This window comes from Cyanistes caeruleus, chromosome 11 (genome assembly GCF_971803275.1).
Source record: "Cyanistes caeruleus chromosome 11, bCyaCae1.hap1.1, whole genome shotgun sequence".
NCBI classification, from domain to species: Eukaryota; Metazoa; Chordata; class Aves; order Passeriformes; family Paridae; genus Cyanistes; species Cyanistes caeruleus.
Genome location: NC_141711.1, coordinates 19,846,730 through 19,867,439, shown reverse-complemented (window position 1 = coordinate 19,867,439; position 20,710 = coordinate 19,846,730). Strand labels below are relative to the sequence as shown.

The window sequence follows — 20,710 nt, the reverse complement described above, 5'->3', positions numbered from 1 at the left end:
ACTGGATCCTTCAAACAATGTTATCATGGTGCGAGAGTGGCAGCTTGAGCTGGTGCCTCTGGGGGACCCTGAACCAAGAACCCCTGGGCTTTTATACCCTCCCAGCTGAATTGTGATAGTCTGGGGTCTTCCTGCTGTGTGCCAGTCACTGTGTCCCCAGGCCCTCTGCTGGGCTATCCCTCTCCTACAGTCAAGTTTAGTCCATCAAATTTGTCTTTCCTCTCTGATCCACCATGAGGACCACAAGAGCACACCGTCCTGAGGGTGTAAAAATACCTGCTCTTGCTGGAATATTGCTATTGTGTGTTAACTCTGAAGGCAGAGAGGGCATCTGTAGGGATGTGAACTCGTTTCCCTTGTCCCAGCCGTGCTGCACACAGCAGAGCTCCTGGGTGTTGGTGCTGGCTGGGACAGCACCACGGGCCTGACAGGGAGTTGCAAACAAATCGTTTGCAAAAAATCAGCACATATTAGAACACACTATTTAGCCTGGGATTTGAAGTTGTTTCTCAGTTCATCTTTAGAAAGGCCTAAAGAAGTCTCCTATGAATTGTTTCTCTCCCTGGCAAGTTCAGTTGCAGCCCCGAATCGCCCTCAGCATTCCCAAGGTGCTCACTCGGAGCCCCGTTCTGTGGGGAGAGCGCGGCACAGAGCGAGCCGCTCCCGCCCGGGCTGCCCACAGGCCCGGAGAGCCGGGCAGGCCCCACGGCTGCTCTGGCATCGGTTCTGTTCCCCTCTGTGCTGGCTGGGGCCCGGTGCCGCCGCTCTGCCGGCTGGGCTGTCTGTGTTCCCAGCACGGATGGAGGCAGTGCAGGCCATGGCCCCTCGTCTCGGGGTGCTCAGCACCACCCGAGCCGTGCCCGTGCAGCAACCACCTCGGCCCCTCGGCACCGCCATCCCGGCACGGCGGCTGCCCCTGGGTGCCCCTGGGCCGTGGCAGCTCCGAGCCGGACCTGCCCCAGGAGGGACCCCGGGAGGGACCCCGTCCCCTGAGTGCCTCAGAAGAGACTCCAGCCCCACTGTGTGCAGCAGGAGGGACACAAAGCACCAGCAGGCTGATGGGAGCCCACAGCCCTCTCCACATCTCAAATAAGAATGCAAACCCCCCTCATGTACCTCAGGAGAGACCCCATCATCCTGCACACCTTGGGAAAGATCCCAAACCCCCTGCATGCCTCACATAGGATTCCAAATCCCTTGCATGACTTACAGGGAACCCCAGTGCCCTCCATACCTCGGAGGGAACCTGAAGTATCCCTGTGTGTCACACAAGGGACCCCAGCCTCCTGTGCACCCCATGGGGGACTTCAAAGCCCCCACGTGCCTTACAGGGAAGCACAGCCCAGCTACACCGAGTGTTTTGACCTGGAAATCAAGTGTAGTTGCAGCTGGGTTCTTGTGCCTCCAGTGCTGTTTGTCAGCCCATTGGGGCCCACAGCTACATGGCCCTTCCCTTCCCTTCTGGCCCTTGCCCAGAGCAGCAGAGCCTGTGCAGCACCCTGCAGGATTGGTGATGGCCCACCGGTTAGGTCCTATCAAGTGTGTGTTAACTGGGGAGAGACTTTGTTTTCCCTGCTGACATTGCTGGTCAGGCTGTGTCCCTAGAGATGGTCTTGATGGTTCCCTCTTTTCCTGGGAACACCAATGGAGGAGGTGCAGGCCCAGGTGATGCCACGGAAGGAAATGTGCCCTCAGCCCAGGGACGCTCAGCATGGCTTCCCCAGCCCCTTAGGGCCCAGCCACTGGTCACAGCAGCCCCTGCCTGGCTCCTGCCTGCCCACACTGTGGTCAGTCCCGGCAGCTCCTGGACATGGAGCTCAGCCAGGGCTGGTGCTGTGTGGGCTTTAGTGGTGCTACCAGCCGGACACTGGGCTAACAGATAAAACTATTTATTTGAAGAGAAGAAGGGGCCATCACCTACACTGGCGGATGGGCTCACCTTCAGTGTTGTTTACAGGGCAGGGCCAGGGGGCTCAGGGACAGAGGAAGGGCCATGTTGGTCCCAGCTGGGGCTGGAGGGTACTGGGCTGGTCTTGGGGTCTCTACAGGAACTAAGGAATGGGCTAGGCTGGGGCAGAGGGAGATCAAAAAAGGGAGTGAAGGCAGCTTAGGGATATCTATGGGGAAAAGAGGGGGCAGTGGGATCTACAGGGTTATAGGATGTTTCTTCAATGGGAGCCGTCTTCTCAGGGTCCTTCAGCGGGCTGCTCAGGCCCTTATTACTGCCAGATGAGCTGCTCAAGCTGTCTGGGTGTTTAGTGCAGCCACTGTCCTTCAAATGCTCCTGTCCAGAAGTGCTCCTGTGGAGAGAAGAGCTGGCTGAGGCCACCAGCTGCCACTGGCACACAGAGACCCTCCTGCACAGCAGGGCCCAGAGCGGCCAAGGCTCCCCAGCACGGCTGCAGCTGCTGGCACAGCTTGGCCCAGCTGGAGAGCTGCCCCTCAAGGCCCCAGCGAGCAGGGGATGGCTCTGGGCAGGGTCCCTGGCCAGGAGCAGGCCCCAGAGCACCTCTGCCTTTCAAGGGCAATCTCGTTCCCACTCTTCCTCCTGCCCACCTTGCTTTGCCTCTGCCTGCTGCTCCTGGGGCTGCTCTTGGCCAGGCAGCCCCTGTGGGAGCCAGCATTGGCTGCAGCCCCAGCGGGCTCCCCAGGACAAGGCCCAGCAATTCGGAGGCCAATGAAAGGCCCGGGCAGCAGCAGAACTCTCAGCAGGGTTATTTGGGAAACCACTGGCTACCCACAAGTCCACAGCAGCCTCCCTGGAAATGTTTCTTGTCTACAATAGGCTTTCTAAAGAAGCTGTTTGAGGGAAAGATGAACAAAACACTCACCGTTTTCTCTTGCAGGCATACCAGATTCCAAAGCAGCACAACATGAAGATAATCTCCAAACAAAGTACGCCTGCTATTAGCTCTATCCAGCAGAACATTCCCTGACAGAAAGCCCTTTCAATGACCTTCTGGGAATCAGGAACTTGTGTTGTGCTGGCTGCATCTACGGAAGCAATGGGCAGTGTGAGTCCGTGCTGTGCTGCACTGCTGAGCTGGCAGCATGCAGGGTATGTCCCGTACATTCTCTGTTTCCCCCAGGGCTGGGGCCTGCAGGCACCTTGCTGCCCCTTGGCACAGGCTGTGCCCCCCAACAGAGCCCAGAAGGCCGGGAGCAGAGCCCGGGGACAGCGCAGCTGCTTGGGCAGTGGCTCCCTCCAGGGACACGGGCCAAAGCCATCCCTGAGCAGCCACAGCCACCCCTGACCCTCCCTGCTCTGTGACAGCTCCCCCAGCCCAAGGGGACAGAGCCAGGCCCTGTCAGGAGCCAGTGCAGGCCCTGCCCAGTTGGGAGCCAGGGCTGGCTGTGGCCCTGGGCTCTCAGCAGGGCTCCCACTCCCTGCTCCTGTGCCTTGGGCCTCTGGGCACTCAGGGCCAGCTCTGGGAGCAGCTGCAGAGGGAGTGATGTTGGTGCATGGGTCCCTTTTCCCAAGGGCTGGGAATGAGCTCCAGAGGCCTCGGAGCTGAGGCACCTCCAGCTTTGGCTGCTGCTGGGCCGTACAAGGGCCGGCCCTGGGGGGAGAGCTGCTGGCACACAGCCCCACTGAGGGCTGAGCCCAGCACAGCAATTACCTCCTGTGTCTGGGGCTGTCCCTGGCATCGTCTTCTTTCCTGTGGCAGAGGCTGCCAATGAACCACTGCTTGCTCTGCGAAGTGCCTCCTTGTGCTTAGGCTGTTGGTCCATCACTTGAGGAAGGAAGAAGGACAGCTGGATCAGATGGAAATATTCTCCACATGGGAGGTAGCATCTTCAAGAGGTAATGCATGTCAAAATCACAGGTTAAGATCAGGAAAATGTCCAGGCTGTTGGGGCTGGGCCAAAGCACTCCCCCCTGCAAACAGCTGCCCCTCCTGGTCTGCCCCAAGATCAGGAAATTGCAGGGGATCTCAGGGTGTGAATGGCCTGTGCTGCAGTTTGGGCTCCCTGTCAGCTGATGCCAAATGCCTTCCTGCAGAGGCTGGGGAGAAGCTGCAGCCAGGCCAGGCTGGGGAGCAGCCCTGCAGGCTGTGAAAGCAGCAGAGGGGAAGTGAGGCTGCCATGGATCCCTTCCTGCTGTGCTGGGCATGGCGTGTCCAGATGTGCAGAGAAAGCCCCCGGCTGCTGAGACTCAGGAGAAGGATGAGGGACACGGACCCACCCTGTGCTCCCTGCATTTCTTTCTCTGTTGGTCTCAGTTAATCATTTGATGGTAGAGACTTTTTGGGTCCAGTATCATGGATCTTTCTTTTTGGAGAACCTTAACACAAAGTATTTCAATTTCCCAGGAATGGATCCAAAAAAAACCAGTCCCCACCCTGTGGTGTCAGCAGGGACACACCACTTACCCCTGCGATGGGAGCCGGGCTCGTCTGCAGTAAGCATCCCAGGAGCCGGCAAAGCGCTCCCTGCAGACACACCTGTAACTAAACAGCCACAGAAGCTTCTCTCATCTCTGCTGATCTGCACAGGCAGCACTGAGCCGCAGGAGAGGTGAGGGGATCACACAGGCCAAGGGCACACACGTGCACGGCTCTGTCCTGGCACCTGCAGCGATGCTGCCCTGGCTGAGCTCTGGGCTCTGAGCTGGCCGCTCTCCCTGGGGGAAAGGCCTTGACCTACCCTCACCACCTCCCTGAGACTCAGTCCTGGGTGTGGGGTGTGAAGCTGCATCGCCTGCACCAAGAGGCTTGGCTGCAAAGAAAGGCAGGACAGAACAGCTGCTGTGGCTCTGTAGGAGATTCTCAGGCTCCCTGGGGCCTGCAAAGGAGCCATGCAGAGCGCAGCCCTGGGGCACAGCCCTGGGCCTGGCCCCTTCCCTCCCTGCTCCTCTCCTGCACAGAGCACATGGAAGGAGACACTGGTATTGCACATGGGAAGGAGATTGACAGCTAAATGCTCCTTCCTCCCACTGACAGCAATCCTGTGGGATCACTCCAGGCTGCAGGAGGCAGTGGGGCAAGATTTCCAGAATCCATCCCCTCTGAGATTATGTTAAGGGAAATGGCACGTGGCTGAGCTCTTGCCACCTTGACATTGATTATTCTGTAAGTAAAAAGGGAATTGAGAACTTGCCTCCAACATCCTCCAAGAATTTTAAGGTATTTTCCACCAGGGCTTCCACATAATCCATATCACGATCCCAATCTACAATGGAGCACACATGAGAACCCTTTTCAGTCCATTCTGGGATCCCCTTCTGCCTTAGGGGACTGGGCACTGCAAGGGGTTTGGGTAAGGCCATGGGAGCTATGTGTCAATGGACAGGGCCAAATGTGCAGAGGGGCCTGGGGGGCTCTGGGCTGGCTTCTGGTCACTCTCCACCCTCTTTCCGTGCCCTGTGCAACATCCCTGGAGAGCAAAGTGGGGCAGCCGGGGGCTCCTGGGAGCTCTCTCCCCTCCCAAAGAGAAAACCCTCCCTAAAGCCCTGGGGAAAACAGCAGCAGGCAGTGCCACAAATATCCCTTCCCCGCTCCATCCCTCCTGCCCTCCCTCTGCTGGGACAGCTCCCCCAGCCCAAGGGGACAGAGCCAGGCCCTCTCAGGATGCAGGAGCCTTGACCTCCCCCTCTGCCCTTTCCCCACCATGGGCACCCTTTTGCAGCCACTGCTGGGTTTTGGGACGTGTCTCCCATGCAGGGAGCCCAACAGGACTGCTCAGTAGCCGAGTGCCCTGAGCCTGCTGGGGATAATTCCTCTGGGCTGTGCCGGTCTTGTCCAGGCTGTGCCTGCACTGCCAAGCAGCAGAGATGGCAGCTGAAGCCTCAGCAGGGCTCAGGCCCAGAGGCACAGCAATTACCTCCTGGGACTGTGCCGGGCATGGCCTCCCTTCCTGCAGCAGAGGCTGCCAGTGAACCACTGCTTCCTCTGGGAAACACTGCCTTCAGCACAACCTCTTCTTCCACTTCTGCAGAAAGGAAGAGGCAGAGCTGGATCAGATGGAAACATTCCCCATTGGGGAGGTGGCATCTTCAGAAGGCAATGCTTGTCAAAGGCATGGTTAAAGATCAGGAAAATGTCCAAGCTCTTGGGGCTGGGCCAAAGCACTCCCTCCTGCAAACAGCTGCCCCTCCTGGTCTGCCCCAAGATCAGGGAATTGCAGGGGATACTCAGGGTGTGCATGGCCTTTGGTGCACGTGGGGCTCCCTGCCAGCTGATGCCAAATGCCTTCCTGCAGAGGCTGGGGAGAAGCTGCAGCCAGGCCAGGCTGGGGAACAGCCCTGCAGGCCATGAAAGCAGCAGCAGGGCAGCGAGGCTGCCATGGATCCCTTCCTGCTGTGCCGGGCACGGCGTGTCCAGATGTGCAGAGAAAGCCCCCAGCTGCTGAGACTCAGGAGAAAGCTGAGGGACATGGACCCACCTTGTCCTCCCTGAAGCATTTCCTTCAGCATTTTCCACATGACTTCAAATCGCTCCTGGGATTTCTTGTCTGAGGTGTATTTGGTCTTTTCTGTTGGAGGAACTTAAGAAGAAATATTTCAGCCTCCCAGGAATGGATCCCAGAAAAGCAGTGCTCAGGCTGTGGGGTCAGCAAGGACACCCTACTCACCGCTGGGATGGGAGCCAGGCTTGTGTGCAGCATCCAGCCCAGGGGCTGGAGAAATCCTTTCTTCAGACACACCTGTAACTAAACAGCCACAGAAGTTTCTGTCAGCTGGTGCCTGCCAGGTTGTCAATGAATATTCCTTGGTGGGACAGTGAGAACACACCTGTAGGTGGCCCAGAGGGCTTCAAAACTTCATACCACCAGGCTAATGGAGGAGCCTTGCCAGCATCCGAATCTAGAAATAAACCAAGATAAGAATCATTCCCATTGTGTGCCAGGGCTGGCTGTGGCCCTGTGCTCTCAGCAGGGCTCCCACTCGGAGCTGCTCCTGTGCCTTGGGCCTCTGGGCACTCAGGGCCAGCTCTGGGAGCAGCTGCAGAGGGAGTGATGTTGGTGCATGAGTCCCATTTCCCAAGGGCTGGGAACGAGCTCCGGAGGCCTTGGAGCTGAGGCAACTCCAGCTTTGGCTGCTGCTGGGCCGTGCAAGGGCCAGGCCTGAGAGGAGAGCTGCTGGCACACAGCCCCACTGAGGGCTGAGCCGAGCACAGCAATTACCTCCTGTGTCTGGGGCTGTCCCTGGCATCGTCTTCTTTCCTGCGGCAGAGGCTGCCAATGAACCACTGCTTGCTCTGGGAAGTGCCTCCTTGTGCTTAGGCTGTTGGTCCATCACTTGAGGAAGGAAGAAGGACAGCTGGATCAGATGGAAATATTCTCCACATGGGAGGTAGCATCTTCAAGAGGTAATGCATGTCAAAATCACAGGTAAAGCTCAGGAAAATGTCCAGGCTGTTGGGGCTGGGCCAAAGCACTCCCCCCTGCAAACAGCTGCCCCTCCTGATTTGCCCCAAGATCAGGAAATTGCAGGGGATCTCAGGGTGTGCATGGCCTGTGGTGCACTTGGGGCTCCCTGTCAGCTGATGCCAAATGCCTTCCTGCAGAGGCTGGGGAGAAGCTGCAGCCAGGCCAGGCTGGGGAACAGCCCTGCAGGGCATGAAAGCAGTAGCAGGGCAGCGAGGCTGCCATGGATCCCTTCCTGCTGTGCTGGGCACGGCGTGTCCAGATGTGAAGAGAAAGCCACTGGCTGCTGAGTCTCAGGAGAAAGCTGAGGGACACGGACCCACGTTGTGCTCCCTGCATTTCTTTCTCTGTTGGTCTCAGGAAACCATTTGATGATAGAGACTTTTTGGTTCTAGTATCTTGGATCTTTCTTTTTGGAGGATCTTTCTTTTTAACATATTGGATCTTTCTTTTTAACAGAAAATATTTCCATTTCCCAGGAATGGATCCAAAAAAAACCAGTCCCCAGCCTGTGGTGTCTGCAGGGACACACCACTTACCCCTGCGATGGGAGCCGGGCTTGTCTGCAGTAACCAACCCAGGAGCTGGCAAAGCGCTCCCTGCAGACACACCTGTAACTAAACAGCCACAGAAGCTTCTCTCATCTCTGCTGATCAGCACAGGCAGCACTGAGCCGCAGGAGAGGTGAGGGGATCACACAGGCCAAGGGCACACACGTGCACGGCTCTGTCCTGGCACCTGCAGCGATGCTGCCCTGGCTGAGCTCTGGGCTCTGAGCTGGCCGCTCTCCCTGGGGGAAAGGCCTTGACCTACCCTCACCATCTCCCTGAGGCTCAGTCCTGGGTGTGGGGTGTGAAGCAAGATCACCTTCACCAAGGGGCTTGGCTGTAAGGAAAAGTAGGTCAGAACAACTCCTGTGGCCCTGTAGGAGATCCTCAGGCTCCCTGGGGCCTGCAAAGGAGCCATGCAGAGCGCAGCCCTTGGGGCACAGCCCTGGGCCTGGCCCCTTCCCTCCCTGCTCCTCTCCGTGGCTGCACAAAGCACATGGAAGGAGACACTGGCATTGCACATGGGAAGGAGATTGACAGCTAAATGCTCCTTCCTCCCACTGACAGCAATCCTGTGGGATCACTCAAGGTTGCAGAAGGGAGTAGGACAGTTTTTTTGGAACTCATCCCCTCTGAGATTATGTTAAGGGAAATGGCACGTGGCTGAGCTCTTGCCACCTTGACATTGATTATTCTGTAAGTAAAAAGGGAATTGAGAACTTGCCTCCAACATCCTCCAAGAATTTCAAGGCGTTTTCCACCAGGGCTTCCACATAATCCATATCACGATCCCAATCTACAATGGAGCACACATGAGAACCCTTTTCAGTCCATTCTGGGATCCCCTTCTGCCTTAGGGGACTGGGCACTGCAAGGGGTTTGGGTAAGGCCATGAGAGCCATGTGTCAATGGACAGGGCCAAATGTGCAGAGGGGCCTGGGGGGCTCTGGGCTGGCTCCTGGTCACTCTCCACCCTCTTTCCATGCCCTGTGCAACATCCCTGGAGAGCAAAGTGGGGCAGCCGGGGGCTCCTGGGAGCTCTCTCCCCTCCCAAAGAGAAAACCCTCCCTAAAGCCCTGGGGAAAACAGCAGCAGGCAGTGCCACAAATATCCCTTCCCCGCTCCATCCCTCCTGCCCTCCCTCTGCTGGGACAGCTCCCCCAGCCCAAGGGGACAGAGCCAGGCCCTCTCAGGATGCAGTGGAGCCTTGACCTCCCCCTCTGCCCTTTCCCCACCATGGGCACCCTTTTGCAGCCACTGCTGGGTTTTGGGACGTGTCTCCCATGCAGGGAGCCCAACAGGACTGCTCAGTAGCCAAGTGCCCTGAGCCTGCTGGGGATAATTCCTCTGGGCTGTGCCGGTCTTGTCCAGGCTGTGCCTGCACTGCCAAGCAGCAGAGATGGCAGCTGAAGCCTCAGCAGGGCTCAGGCCCAGAGGCACAGCAATTACCTCCTGGGACTGTGCCTGGCATGGCCTCCCTTCCTGCAGCAGAGGCTGCCAGTGAACCACTGCTTCCTCCGGGAAACACCGCCTTCAGCACAGCCTCTTCATCCACTTCTGCAGAAAGGAAGAGGCAGAGCTGGATCAGATGGAAACATTCCCCATTGGGGAGGTGGCATCTTCAGAAGGCAATGCTTGTCAAAGGCATGGTTAAAGATCAGGAAAATGTCCAGACTGTTGGGGCTGGGCCAAAGCACTCCCTCCTGCAAACAGCTGCCCCTCCTGGTCTGCCCCAAGATCAGGAAATTGCAGGGGATCTCAGTGTGTGCATGGCCTGTGGTGCACTTGGGGCTCCCTGTCAGCTGATGCCAAATGCCTTCCTGCAGAGGCTGGGGAGAAGCTGCAGCCAGGCCAGGCTGGGGAACAGCCCTGCAGGCCGTGAAAGCAGCAGCAGGGCAATGAGGCTGCCATGGATCCCTTCCTGCTGTGCTTGGCACGGCGTGTCCAGATGTGCAGAGAAAGCCCCCGGCTGCTGAGACTCAGGAGAGAGCTGAGGGACATGGACCCACCTTGTCCTCCCTGAAGCATTTCCTTCAGCATTTTCCACATGACTTCAAATCGCTCCTGGGATTTCTTGTCTGAGGTGTATTTGGTCTTTTCTGTTGGAGGAACTTAACAGAAAATATTTCAACCTCCCAGGAATGGATCCCAGAAAAGCAGTGCTCAGGCTGTGGGGTCAGCAAGGACACCCTACTCACCGCTGGGATGGGAGCCAGACTTGTGTGCAGCATCCAGCCCAGGAGCTGGAGAAATCCTTTCTTCAGACACACCTGTAACTAAACAGCCACAGAAACTTCTGTCAGCTGGTGCCTGCCAGGTTGTCAATGAATATTCCTTGGTGGGACAGTGAGAACACACCTGTAGGTGGCCCAGAGGGCTTCAAAACCTCATACCGCCAGGCTAATGGAGGAGCCTTGCCAGCATCCGAATCTAGAAATAAACCAAGATAAGAATCTGGCCACTGCAATGGGGCTGGTAAGGCCGTGTGAGCCATATGTCAGTGGACATGGCCAAAGCTGCAGAGGGGCCAGGGGAGCTGTGGGCTGCCTCCTGGTCACTCTCAACACCCTTTCCATGCTCTGTGCAACATCCCTGAAGGGCAGGCACTGCCAAGCAGCAGAGATGTACAGCTCAAGCCTCAGCAGGGCTCAGGCCCAGAGGCACAGCAATTACCTCCTGAAACTGTGCCTGGCATGGCCTCCCTTCCTGCAGCAGAGTCAGGCACAGAATCACTTCTTCCTTCAGGGAATGTTTCCTGCTGCACAGGCACTTGTTTCATTCCTGGAGAATGGAAGAGGGACAGCTGGATCAGATGGGGCTGTTCCTCATTGCGGAGGTGCCATCTTCAGTAGGCAATATTTGTGAAAGGCATGGATAAGGATCAGCAAACACCCAGGATTTCAGGATTGTCCCAGGTTGGTCCTTTCTCCAAACAGCCCCTCGACCTGATCTACCTGGAGCCTGGGAAATTTCAGGGATACTCAGGGTGTGCATGGCCTGTGCTGCAGTTTGGGCTCCCTGTCAGCTGATGCCAAATGCCTTCCTGCAGAGGCTGGGGAGAAGCTGCAGCCAGGCCAGGCTGGGGAACAGCCCTGCAGCAGCAGGGCAGTGAGGCTGCCATGGATCCCTTCCTGCTGTGCCGGGCACGGCGTGTCCAGATGTGCAGAGAAAGCCCCCGGCTGCTGAGACTCAGGAGAAAGCTGAGGGACATGGACCCACCTTGTCCTCCCTGCTTGAATTCCTTCAGCATTTTCCGTATGAGTTCTGATCGTTTCAGGGATTTCTCTTCTGCTGTATCTTGGGTCTTCTGTCTTGGAGAACCTTAGAGAAGAAGATTTCCATTTCCTGGCAATGGATCCCACAGAACCAGTCCTCAGCCTGTGGGGTCAGCAGGCACACACTACTCACTGCTGCGATGGGAGCCGGGCTTGGGTGCAGCAACCAGGTCAGGAGCTGGCAAAGTCCTCTCTGCAGACACACCTGTAACTGAACAGCCACAGAAGCTTCTGTCACCTGATTCCTGACAGGTTGTCAATGATTATTCCTCCATGGGACACTGAGAACATACCTGCAGGAGGCCCAGTGGGCTTCACAACATTATGCAGCCAAGCTAATAGAGAAACTTTGCCAGGAACCTTATCTGGAAGGGAGCACAGATGAGAACCTTTTTCAGGGTGTGCTGGGATCCCCTTCTGCCTAAGGGAACTGGGCACTGCAATGGGGCTGGGTAAGGCCGTGTGAGCCACATCTGTCCTGAATGGACATGGCCAAAGCTGCAGAGGGGCCAGGGGAGCTCTGGGCTGCCTCCTGGTCACTCTCAACACCCTTTCCATGCTCTGTGCTACATCCCTGAAGGGCAGGCACTGCCAAGCAGCAGAGATGGCAGCTGAAGCCTCAGCAGGGCTCAGGCCCAGAGGCACAGCAATTACCTTGTGTTACTGTGCCTGGCATGGCCTCCCTTCCTGCAGCAGAGTCAGGCACAGAATCAATGATTCCTTCAGGAATTTCCTGCTGCACAGGCTCTCGTTTCATTCCTGGAGAATGGAAGAGGGAGAGCTGGATCAGATGGAGCTGTTCCTCATTGCGGAGGTGCCATCTTCAGTAGGCAGTATTTGTGAAAGGCATGGATAAGGATCAGCAAACACCCAGGATTTCAGGATTGTCCCAGGTTGGTCCCTTCTCCAAACAGTCCCTCGACCTGATCTGCCCCAAGATCAGGAAATTGCAGCAGTTCTCAGGGTGTGCATGGACCATGCTGCAGTTTGGGCTCCCTGTCAGCTGATGCCAAATGCCTTCCTGCAGAGGCTGGGGAGAAGCTGCAGCCAGGCCAGGCTGGGAAACAGCCCTGCAGGGCATGAAAGCAGCAGCAGGGCAGCGAGGCTGCCATGGATCCCTTCCTGCTGTGCCAGGCACGGCGTGTCCAGATGTGCAGAGAAAGCCCCCGGGTGCTGAGTGTCAGGAGAAGGATGAGGGACACAGACCCACCTTGTCCTCCCTGCTGCATTTCCTTCAGCATTTGCCGTATAAGTTCAGATCGTTTCAGGGATATCTCTTCTGCTGTATCTTGGGTCTTCTCTCTTGGAGGACCTTAGAACAGAATATTTTCATTTCCCAGGAATGGATCCCACATAACCAGTGCTCAGCTTGTGGGGTCAGCAGGCACACATTACTCACTGCTGCGAAGGGAGCTGGGCTTGGGTGCAGTAACCAGGTCAGGAGTTGGGACAATCCTCCCTGCAGACACACCTGTAACTGAACAGCCACAGAAGCTTCTGTCACCTGATTCCAGGCTGTCAATGATGATTCCTTCATGGGACACTGAGAACATACCTGCATGATGCTCAGAGGGTTTCACAACTTTATGCAGCCAAGCTAATGGAGAAGCCTTGCCCTGAAACATATCTGGAAGGGTGCACACATGAGAACCTTTTTTAGGGTATTCTGGGATATCCTTCAGCCTTAGGGAACTGGGCACTGCAATGGGGCTGGGTAAGGCCGTGTGAGCCACATCTGTCCTGAATGGACATGGCCAAAGCTGCAGAGGGGCCAGGGGAGCTCTGGGCTGCCTCCTGGTCACTCTCAACACCCTTTCCATGCTCTGTGCTACATCCCTGAAGCGCAGGCACTGCCAAGCAGCAGCGATGGCAGCTCAAGCCTCAGCAGGGCTCAGGCCCAGAGGCACAGCAATTACCTTGTGTTACTGTGCCTGGCATGGCCTCCCTTCCTGCAGCAGAGTTAGGCACAGAATCAATGATTCCTTCAGGGAATGTTTCCCGCTGCACAGGCACTTGTTTCATTCCTGGAGAATGGAAGAGGGACAGCTGGATCAGATGGGGCTGTTCCTCATTGCGGAGGTGCCATCTTCAGGAGGCAATATTTGTGAAAGGCATGGATAAGGATCAGCAAACACCCAGGATTTCAGGATTGTCCCAGGTTGGTCCCTTCTCCAAACAGCCCCTAGACCTGATCAAGCTGGAGACTGAGAAATTGCAGGGGATCTCAGGGTGTGCATGGCCTGTGCTGCACTTGGGGCTCCCTGCCAGCTGATGCCAAATGCCTTCCTGCAGAGGCTGGGGAGAAGCTGCAGCCAGGCCAGGCTGGGAAACAGCCCTGCAGGGCATGAAAGCAGCAGCGGGGCAGCGAGGCTGCCATGGATCCCTTCCTGCTGTGCTGGGGATGGCGTGTCCAGATGTGCAGAGAAAGCCCCCGGCTGCTGAGTCTCAGGAGAAAGCTGAGGGACATGGACCCACCTTGTCCTCCCTGCTGCATTCCCTTTAGCATTTGCCGTATAAGTTCAGATTGTCTCAGGGATACCTCTTCTGGTGTATCTTGGGTCTTCTCTCTTGGAGGACCTTAGAACACAAGATTTCCATTTCCCAGTAATGGATTCCACAAAACCATTGCTCAGGCTGTGGGGTCAGGAGGGACGCACCACTTACCCCTGCGATGGGAGCCGGGCTTGTCTGCAGTAACCATCCCAGGAGCTGGCAAAGCGCTCCCTGCAGACACACCTGTAACTAAACAGCCACAGAAGCTTCTCTCATCTCTGCTGATCTGCACAGGCAGCTCTGAGCTGCAGGAGCTGTGAGGGGATCACACAGGCCAAGGGCACACACGTGCACGGCTCTGTCCTGGCACCTGCAGCGATGCCGCCCTGGCTGAGCTCTGGGCTCTGAGCTGGCCGCTCTCCCTGGGGGAAAGGCCTTGACCTACCCTCACGACCTCCCTGAGACTCAGTCCTGGGTGTGGGTTGAGGAGCTGCATTGCCTGCACCAAGAGGCTTGGCTGCAAAGAAAGGCAGGACAGAACAGCTGCTGTGGCTCTGTAGGAGATTCTCAGGCTCCCTGGGGCCTGCAAAGGAGCCACACAAGGCACAGCCCTGGCCCTGGCCCCTTCCCTCTCTGGTCCTCTCCGTGGCTGCACAAAGCACAGGGAAGGAGACACTGGCATTGCACATGGGAAGAAGATTGACAGCTAAATGCTCCTTCCTCCCACTGACAGCAATCCTGTGGGATCACTCAGGGCTCCAGTGGGACAAGGTTTAAAAAACGTATCACCCCTGAGATTATGGTAAGGGAAGTGGAACATGGCTGAGCTCTTGCCACCCTGACATTGATTGTTCTGTAAGTAAAAAGGGGAATTGAAAACTTGCCTCCAACATCCTCCAAGAATTTCAAGCCATCATTCATTACTTCCGCGTAATCCATGTGATGATTCCAATCTAGATTGGAGCACAGATCAGAACCATGTCCATGGCGCATTCTGGGATCCCCTTCTGCCTTAGGGGACTGGGCACTGCAAGGGGTTTGGGTAAGGCCTTGGCAGCCAGATGTCAATGGACATGGTCAGAGCTGCAGACGGACCTGGGGAGCTGTGGTCACTCTCAACACCCTCTTTGCAGTCCCTTTGCAACATCCCTGGCAGTGTGGCAGGAGCAGCCCAGGGCCCCTGGGGACTCTCTCCCTCCCACAGAGGAAACCCTCCCTTATGCTTTGGGGAAAACCATTCCCAACGCTTCCCAGGGAGAAGGGAATGCTGTCCCGAGAAAGGGGAACCAGGCCATGGGCTCACCTGCTCCCTGTGCTCGCCAGGGAGCAGCCTGGGCAGCCCTGTCAGGCAGGGCCACTGCCAGGAGGAGCAGGAGGAAGAGGCGCAGAGGAAAGGCCATGGTGCCTTGCCCTCTGCCAGTCCTCCAACTCTTGCTGTCACCACTGTCCTCACAACGCTGTCCCAGTGTCAGCACCGCTGCCACCGCCGCTGCTGCCACCGCCGCTGCTGCCACCGCCGCTGCTGCCGTCGCCGCTGCTGCTGTAGCCGCTGCTGCTGTCGCCGCTGCTGCTGTAGCCGCTGCTGCTGTAGCCGCTGCTGCCGTAGCCGCTGCTGCCACCGCCGCTGCTGCAACAGTCGCAGTCAAGGACTGACTGCTCCGTCCTTGTGGTGCTGTGCAACCACGGGGCTCTGCCACCTCTGTGACCTCAGAGCCTGCCGTGACCTCAACCTGTGTAACCCCAGAGCCTGCTGTGACCTCACAGCCTTGGCTGTACCCCTTGAGTGTTCTCCCATCTGACTGCCCTGATTGTAAATCTTTTACTTCATCAAAGGGCCATTGCTAAACAAAACCTTGGTTTTGTCTGCTGACATTGCTGGTCAGGTGTTGCTAGAGGACACGAACTATAGAACGAGGGTTCCAATCACACACAGCCACCAGAGTTTTTTTCATGAGGCAAAAATCCTTTATTCTGGGGGTTTTTAACCCTTTTATAAGGTGTTCTGACACAGGTTATCTTGGTGGGTAGAAGGAACAATACCTCCCTCATCCCATTGGTGGGACAAGAGGAAACACTCTCAGAACATCTGTGTCTTGTTTTGGGAAATGAAAGCTTATTTTCATAAACAGTCCTTGAGAGAGAAAAACTCCTCAAAAGACTTTATCTTGGGAACAATCAGTTCCCGAGAGCATGAAATTCTCTCTGGTTCAGAAAATCATGTCCACAGTCAGGCTGTGTCCCTGGTGTTGCTCTTGATGGTTCCCTCTTTTCCTGGGCACTCCAGTGGAGGAGGTGCAGGCCCAGGTGATGCCACTGAAGGAAATGTGCCCTCAGCCCAGGGATGCTCAGCTTGGACTCCCCCAGCCCCTCGGGGCCCCACCGCTGGTCACAGCAGCCCCTGCCTGGCTCCTGCCTGCCCACACTGTGGTCAGCCCCGGCAGCTCCTGGACATGGAGCTCAGCCAGGGCTGGTGCTGTGTGGGCTTTGCTGGTGCTACCAGCCGGACACTGGGCTAACAGCTCCATCTCTTTATTTGAAGAGAAGAAGGGGCCATCACCTACACTGGCAGATGGGCTCACCTTCAGTGTTGTTTACAGGGCAGGGCCAGGGGGCTCAGGGACAGAGGAAGGGCCATGTTGGTCTCAGGTGGGGCTGGAGGGTGCTGGGCTGGTCCTGGGGTCTCTACAAGAACTAAAGAACGGGCTAGGCCGGGGCAGAGGGAGATCAAAAAAGGGAGTGAAGGCAGCTTGGGGATATCTATGGGGAAAAGAGGGGGCAGTGGGACCTACAGGGCTGTAGGAGGTTTTGTCCTTGGGTGATTTTACCTTTATGATAGCTTTAGGAGCTAGGGAAGGTGAAGTTGCGAGAGGCTGATGAGAGTTTTTTCTTGTGACCAGTTATTGGTCATTTCTGAGAATTGGCGGTGGTTTTAACCATTGAGAAGTGAGATCAACTTGTGAACACCACCTTAAGATGTTCTCTTCTCTTTGCTTTCCGGCTTCTGACAAGGTAACAGGCTCTGTCTTGGCCTCCTCCACACCCCTCCAGGCCAGACAAGGCTGCAGAGGGCGGGGGGATGAGAAACGGAGCTGGCCAGCCTGACTGGGTTTGCAGTTTCTGCTGCTGAACTGAAACCTGACACCATGAACATCTGCAGCTTTCCAAGACTTTGACTCTTTTACTACCTGGATGAAACTTACAGATTACTCCTTTTTCCCAGAGAGAGAGAAGGGATAATGAACATGAAGGAGACATCATAAAACCATTAAAGACATTTGAGAAAAGAGTTAAGTTTTAGATGGGGAAGAGAGAATAAGGAGATGCTTTAATTAAGCTGAAATATTTTTCTGTTAAAGCTATGGAGATGGACAATAGTGTTCTGAAAAAAAAAAACTTCTTTAATTTATGACAGAGTATATTGGGAGGAATGGAGTGTTCAAAGTGTGGATTTTGAGCAAAAGGGAGAGTAATTGTAATAGAGTGAGGTGCTGGAACAGAGGGGAAGAAGTAATAGTTGAAGATTTGAGGCTGTTTGAGGCAAAGAGAAAACTTCCAGGGAGGCTCACAGAGACAGATGAAGAGAACTTTTGCCTTTGAATAACTCATCCTTAAAAATGACATCCCTAGACTCATTGACCCATACACACCTCAGAGTGACGTGAAATGGGAGAACTGATAGCAGATTTCCGGGCAGCTGGCATCAGAGAAATAGAAAACTATAACAGAAATAGTTTTCTTGTGAGAAACTGCATAGATTAGCAGAAGAAGACTTCTGTTTCTCTACTAAGGCTGATGAAAAGACTCTAGCAGGAATTGGGACTGTTTTAAACACCAAAGTTCCAAGTTTTTTGTGTCTATGTTGTCATGTAAATAAGGGAATGGTAGTGGGGGAGAAAGGGGTTTTCTGGAGGTTTTATTCAAGTTTTCTTATTCTTGTAGTTTTGTTAATAAACTTTCTTTATTATTTTTAAGTTTTAAGCCTGTTTTGCTCTTGTTCTAATCTATATCTCGCATCAAGAAATAAGTAATTTTCTAGTGATTTTTTAGTTGCTGCTTTAAAACCATGACAGTTTTCCTCATAGATAGCTGTTCTGGGATCCTCTTCTCAGAGTCCATGAGAGGGCTGCTCAGGCACTTATTGCTGCCAGATGAGCTGCTCAAGCTGTCTGGGTGTTTAGTGCAGCCACTGTCCTTCAAATGCTGTCCAGAAGTGCTCCTGTGAAGAGAAGAGCTGGCTGAGGCCCCCAGCTGCCACTAGCACACAGGGCCCCTCATGCACAGCAGGGCCCAGAGCGGCCAAGGCTCCCCAGCACAGCTGCAGCTGCTGGCACAGCTTGGCCCAGCTGCAGAGCTGCCCCTCAAGGCCCCAGCGAGCAGGGGATGGCTCTGGGCAGGGTCCCTGGCCAGGAGCAGGCCCCAGAGCGCCTCTGCATTTCAAGGGCAATCTCGTTCCCACTCTTCCTCCTGCCCACCTTGCTTTGCCTCTGCCTGCCGCTCCTGGGGCTGCTCTTGGCCAGGCAGCCCCTGTGGGAGCCAGCATTGGCTGCAGCACAAGTGGGCTCCTCAGGACAAGGCCCAGCAATTCGGAGGCCAAAGAAAGGCCTGGGCAGCAGCAGAACTCTCAGCAGAGTTATTTGGATAACCACTGACTACGCACAAGTCCACAGCAGCCTCCCTGGAAATGTTTCCTGTCTACAATAGACTTCCAAAAGAAGCTGTTTGAGGGAAAGATGAACAAAACACTCACTGTTTTCTCTTGCAGGCATACCAGATTCCAAAGCAGCACAACATGAAGACAAGCTCTCCACCTCCCACCATGGCCATTATCTCTAGTTAGCAGCGTGTTCCCTGACAGAAGGCCCTTTCAATGACCTTCTGGGAATCAGGAACATGAGTTGTGGTGCTAGCTCCATCTGTGGGAGCAATGGGCAGTCTGACCCCGTGCTGTGCTCTGCTGCTGAGCTGGCAGCACGCTGGATACGGCCAGGACGTTCTCTGTTTCCCCCTGAGCTGGGGCCTGCAGGCACCTTGCTGCCCCTTGGCACAGGCTGTGCCACCCAACAGAGCCCAGAAGGACGGGAGCAGAGCCCGGGGACAGCACAGCTGCTTGGGCAGTGGCTCCTTCCAGGGACACGGGCCAAAGCCATCCCTGAGCAGCCAGAGGCACCCCTGACCCTCCCTGCTCTGTGACAGCTCCCCCAGCCCAAGGGGACAGAGCCAGGCCCTGTCAGGAGCCAGTGCAGGCCCTGCCCAGTTGGGAGCATGGCCCTGGGCTCATGGCAGGGCTCCCACTCGGTGCTGCTCCTGTGCCTTGGGCCTCCGGGCACTCAGGGCCAGCTCTGGGAGCAGCTGCAGAGGGAGGGATGTTGGTGCACGAGTCCCGTTTCTTGGGGCTGACCTTGGGGCTCTGAGATGGCAGCTCTCCCAGTGGGAAAAGCCTTGACCTACCCTCACCATCTCCCAGAGAATCGCTCCTGGATCCCAGGGGCACAGTTCAGGACGTGGGATGGTAAGCCAGATCACCTTCATTAACAGGTTCAGCTGCAAAGAAAGGCAGGACAGGACAGGTCCTGGAGAGTGCTTAAGATTCTCCTTCAGTCCTGAGGGGCTGGGAGTACATCTGGGTGACTGCTGCCCTCCAAGGCACTCCCTCATCTCTGCCTTCCCCTCAGGAGCAGGGGCAGGGGGAACCACGTTCCTGCAGTGGCCCCACACAGGGATGGAAGGAGCCCCTTGCATGACAGTCAGGGGAGAAAGAATACCCTGGATCTGCCAGAAGCTCTGAACTGAATCCCAGGCAGGGCCAGGGCTTGACAGCGGCAGCGGGAGCAGCTCAGGTTCCCTGGGGCTGGCAAAGGAGCCACACAAGGCACAGCCCCGGGGCACAGCCCTGGCCCCTTCCCTCTTGCTCTTCTCTGTGGCTGCACAGAGCACATGGAAGGAGACACTGGCATTGCACATGGGAAGGAGATTGACAGCTAAATGCTAAATGCTCCTTCCTTGTAACTTTTCTCTAGTCTCTCTCAGCCTCCTTTGGACTGAATTCTTTTGGGATCCTCCCTCGTGGGGAGTCCCACTTTTCCCAATTCTTATTATTCAAAGAAAACTCCTGGGCTCATTAGAATTTCGTTTCTCGTGTTTATTGAAGGATCCTTACAAAACTTGGCAGGTCTATCCAGACTAGCTGCAGAAGCTTACATCACCACAGCCTGGCTCATTTCGTTCTGATGATACAAAATGGCCTTGAACCATGTGGTCTTTTCACCTTTATACTAATTTTTACCCTATTAACTACAGACACGTGTATTGTTATTATATCTTAACAAATAAGTTTTCTATATCTACTGACATAATTAAAAGTGTGACTAACTCTAAACCAATCATTCTTTGTGCTTCTGAAAACTGCAGAAGCATGGAGAAGAAGGAAGAAAAAGGATTAAAAATGACACCCTTTTTCCTCCATCTTTACTCCATGTGTGAAACCCTCCTAAAATCTGTATTTTCACCACAGTGATATATTAACCATTTTCTACTTTCTACTTAATTTCTTACAAATTTTAGCTTGCTCAGGGATATTTGGAAGCCTTTCTGTCAATATTATATAGGATTGATGTATTTTTTAAAGAACTGAATAGACAGAGAAATGTCTCTACATTTCTGGACTCCTACATCTTCCCCTTCTCTTTGCAAAAAAAGACCTTTTTTCTTTAATTCTTCCAGCATGGCTTCCTTGACCATGAATGAGTCAAGCAGATATTGTCTTCAGACATTTTCATTTGACTGATTCATGAGCAAAGCTATGTTGCCTAAGGCAATTAATAAAAAGATAAGGCACAACAAAAAATGACTTGTTGATCTTATTCAAAAACCTTATCTTCCTCAAAAGTTCTCAAACTTCTATAATAAACAACTCCCTCAAATTTCTCAGTCCATATATTTTGCACGTTGTTAACTCTTCAGCGTCTGGGATGTTGAATGGTGTCTTCACACAAAATCACGTTTGTGTGCTGGCTTCTTGATTTCAGG

The 20,710-nt window shown here is 55.0% G+C and overlaps 1 protein-coding gene across 32 annotated transcripts in view; it reads right to left on the bottom strand.

Annotated features, from left to right (window-relative positions):
* Positions 1 to 1,873: 1,873 nt before the first annotated feature.
* LOC111945973 (uncharacterized) overlaps positions 1,874 to 20,710 on the bottom strand; it is a 248,502-nt gene continuing 229,665 nt past the window's right edge. The window contains exons 1-33 of one of the 32 annotated variants that reach the window (XM_086845398.1): positions 15,304 to 15,338; positions 14,988 to 15,248; positions 14,569 to 14,637; positions 14,130 to 14,201; positions 13,856 to 13,933; positions 13,667 to 13,768; positions 13,108 to 13,215; positions 12,747 to 12,818; positions 12,591 to 12,662; positions 12,402 to 12,503; positions 11,846 to 11,950; positions 11,485 to 11,556; positions 11,325 to 11,396; positions 11,136 to 11,237; positions 10,590 to 10,697; positions 10,275 to 10,346; positions 10,115 to 10,192; positions 9,926 to 10,027; positions 9,366 to 9,473; positions 8,641 to 8,712; positions 8,182 to 8,253; positions 7,908 to 7,985; positions 7,126 to 7,239; positions 6,734 to 6,805; positions 6,574 to 6,645; positions 6,385 to 6,486; positions 5,824 to 5,931; positions 5,101 to 5,172; positions 4,648 to 4,719; positions 4,374 to 4,451; positions 3,621 to 3,734; positions 2,832 to 2,994; positions 1,874 to 2,300 (exon numbers count right to left, since the gene is read on the bottom strand). In XM_086845398.1, coding sequence (XP_086701524.1) covers positions 2,108 to 2,300; positions 2,832 to 2,994; positions 3,621 to 3,734; positions 4,374 to 4,451; positions 4,648 to 4,719; positions 5,101 to 5,172; positions 5,824 to 5,931; positions 6,385 to 6,486; positions 6,574 to 6,645; positions 6,734 to 6,805; positions 7,126 to 7,239; positions 7,908 to 7,985; positions 8,182 to 8,253; positions 8,641 to 8,712; positions 9,366 to 9,473; positions 9,926 to 10,027; positions 10,115 to 10,192; positions 10,275 to 10,346; positions 10,590 to 10,697; positions 11,136 to 11,237; positions 11,325 to 11,396; positions 11,485 to 11,556; positions 11,846 to 11,950; positions 12,402 to 12,503; positions 12,591 to 12,662; positions 12,747 to 12,818; positions 13,108 to 13,215; positions 13,667 to 13,768; positions 13,856 to 13,933; positions 14,130 to 14,201; positions 14,569 to 14,637; positions 14,988 to 15,084 — 2,973 coding nt within the window. In that variant the 5' untranslated portion in view covers positions 15,085 to 15,248; positions 15,304 to 15,338 and the 3' untranslated portion in view covers positions 1,874 to 2,107. Of the gene's footprint in view, positions 2,301 to 2,831; positions 2,995 to 3,620; positions 3,735 to 4,373; positions 4,452 to 4,647; positions 4,720 to 5,100; positions 5,173 to 5,823; positions 5,932 to 6,384; positions 6,487 to 6,573; positions 6,652 to 6,733; positions 6,806 to 7,125; positions 7,240 to 7,907; positions 7,986 to 8,181; positions 8,254 to 8,640; positions 8,713 to 9,365; positions 9,474 to 9,925; positions 10,028 to 10,114; positions 10,193 to 10,274; positions 10,347 to 10,589; positions 10,698 to 11,135; positions 11,238 to 11,324; positions 11,403 to 11,484; positions 11,557 to 11,845; positions 11,951 to 12,401; positions 12,504 to 12,590; positions 12,669 to 12,746; positions 12,819 to 13,107; positions 13,216 to 13,666; positions 13,769 to 13,855; positions 13,934 to 14,129; positions 14,202 to 14,568; positions 14,638 to 14,987; positions 15,389 to 20,710 lie in introns of those variants that run through there. The other 31 variants (XM_086845406.1, XM_086845423.1, XM_086845424.1 and 28 more) reach the window with 31 other exon arrangements.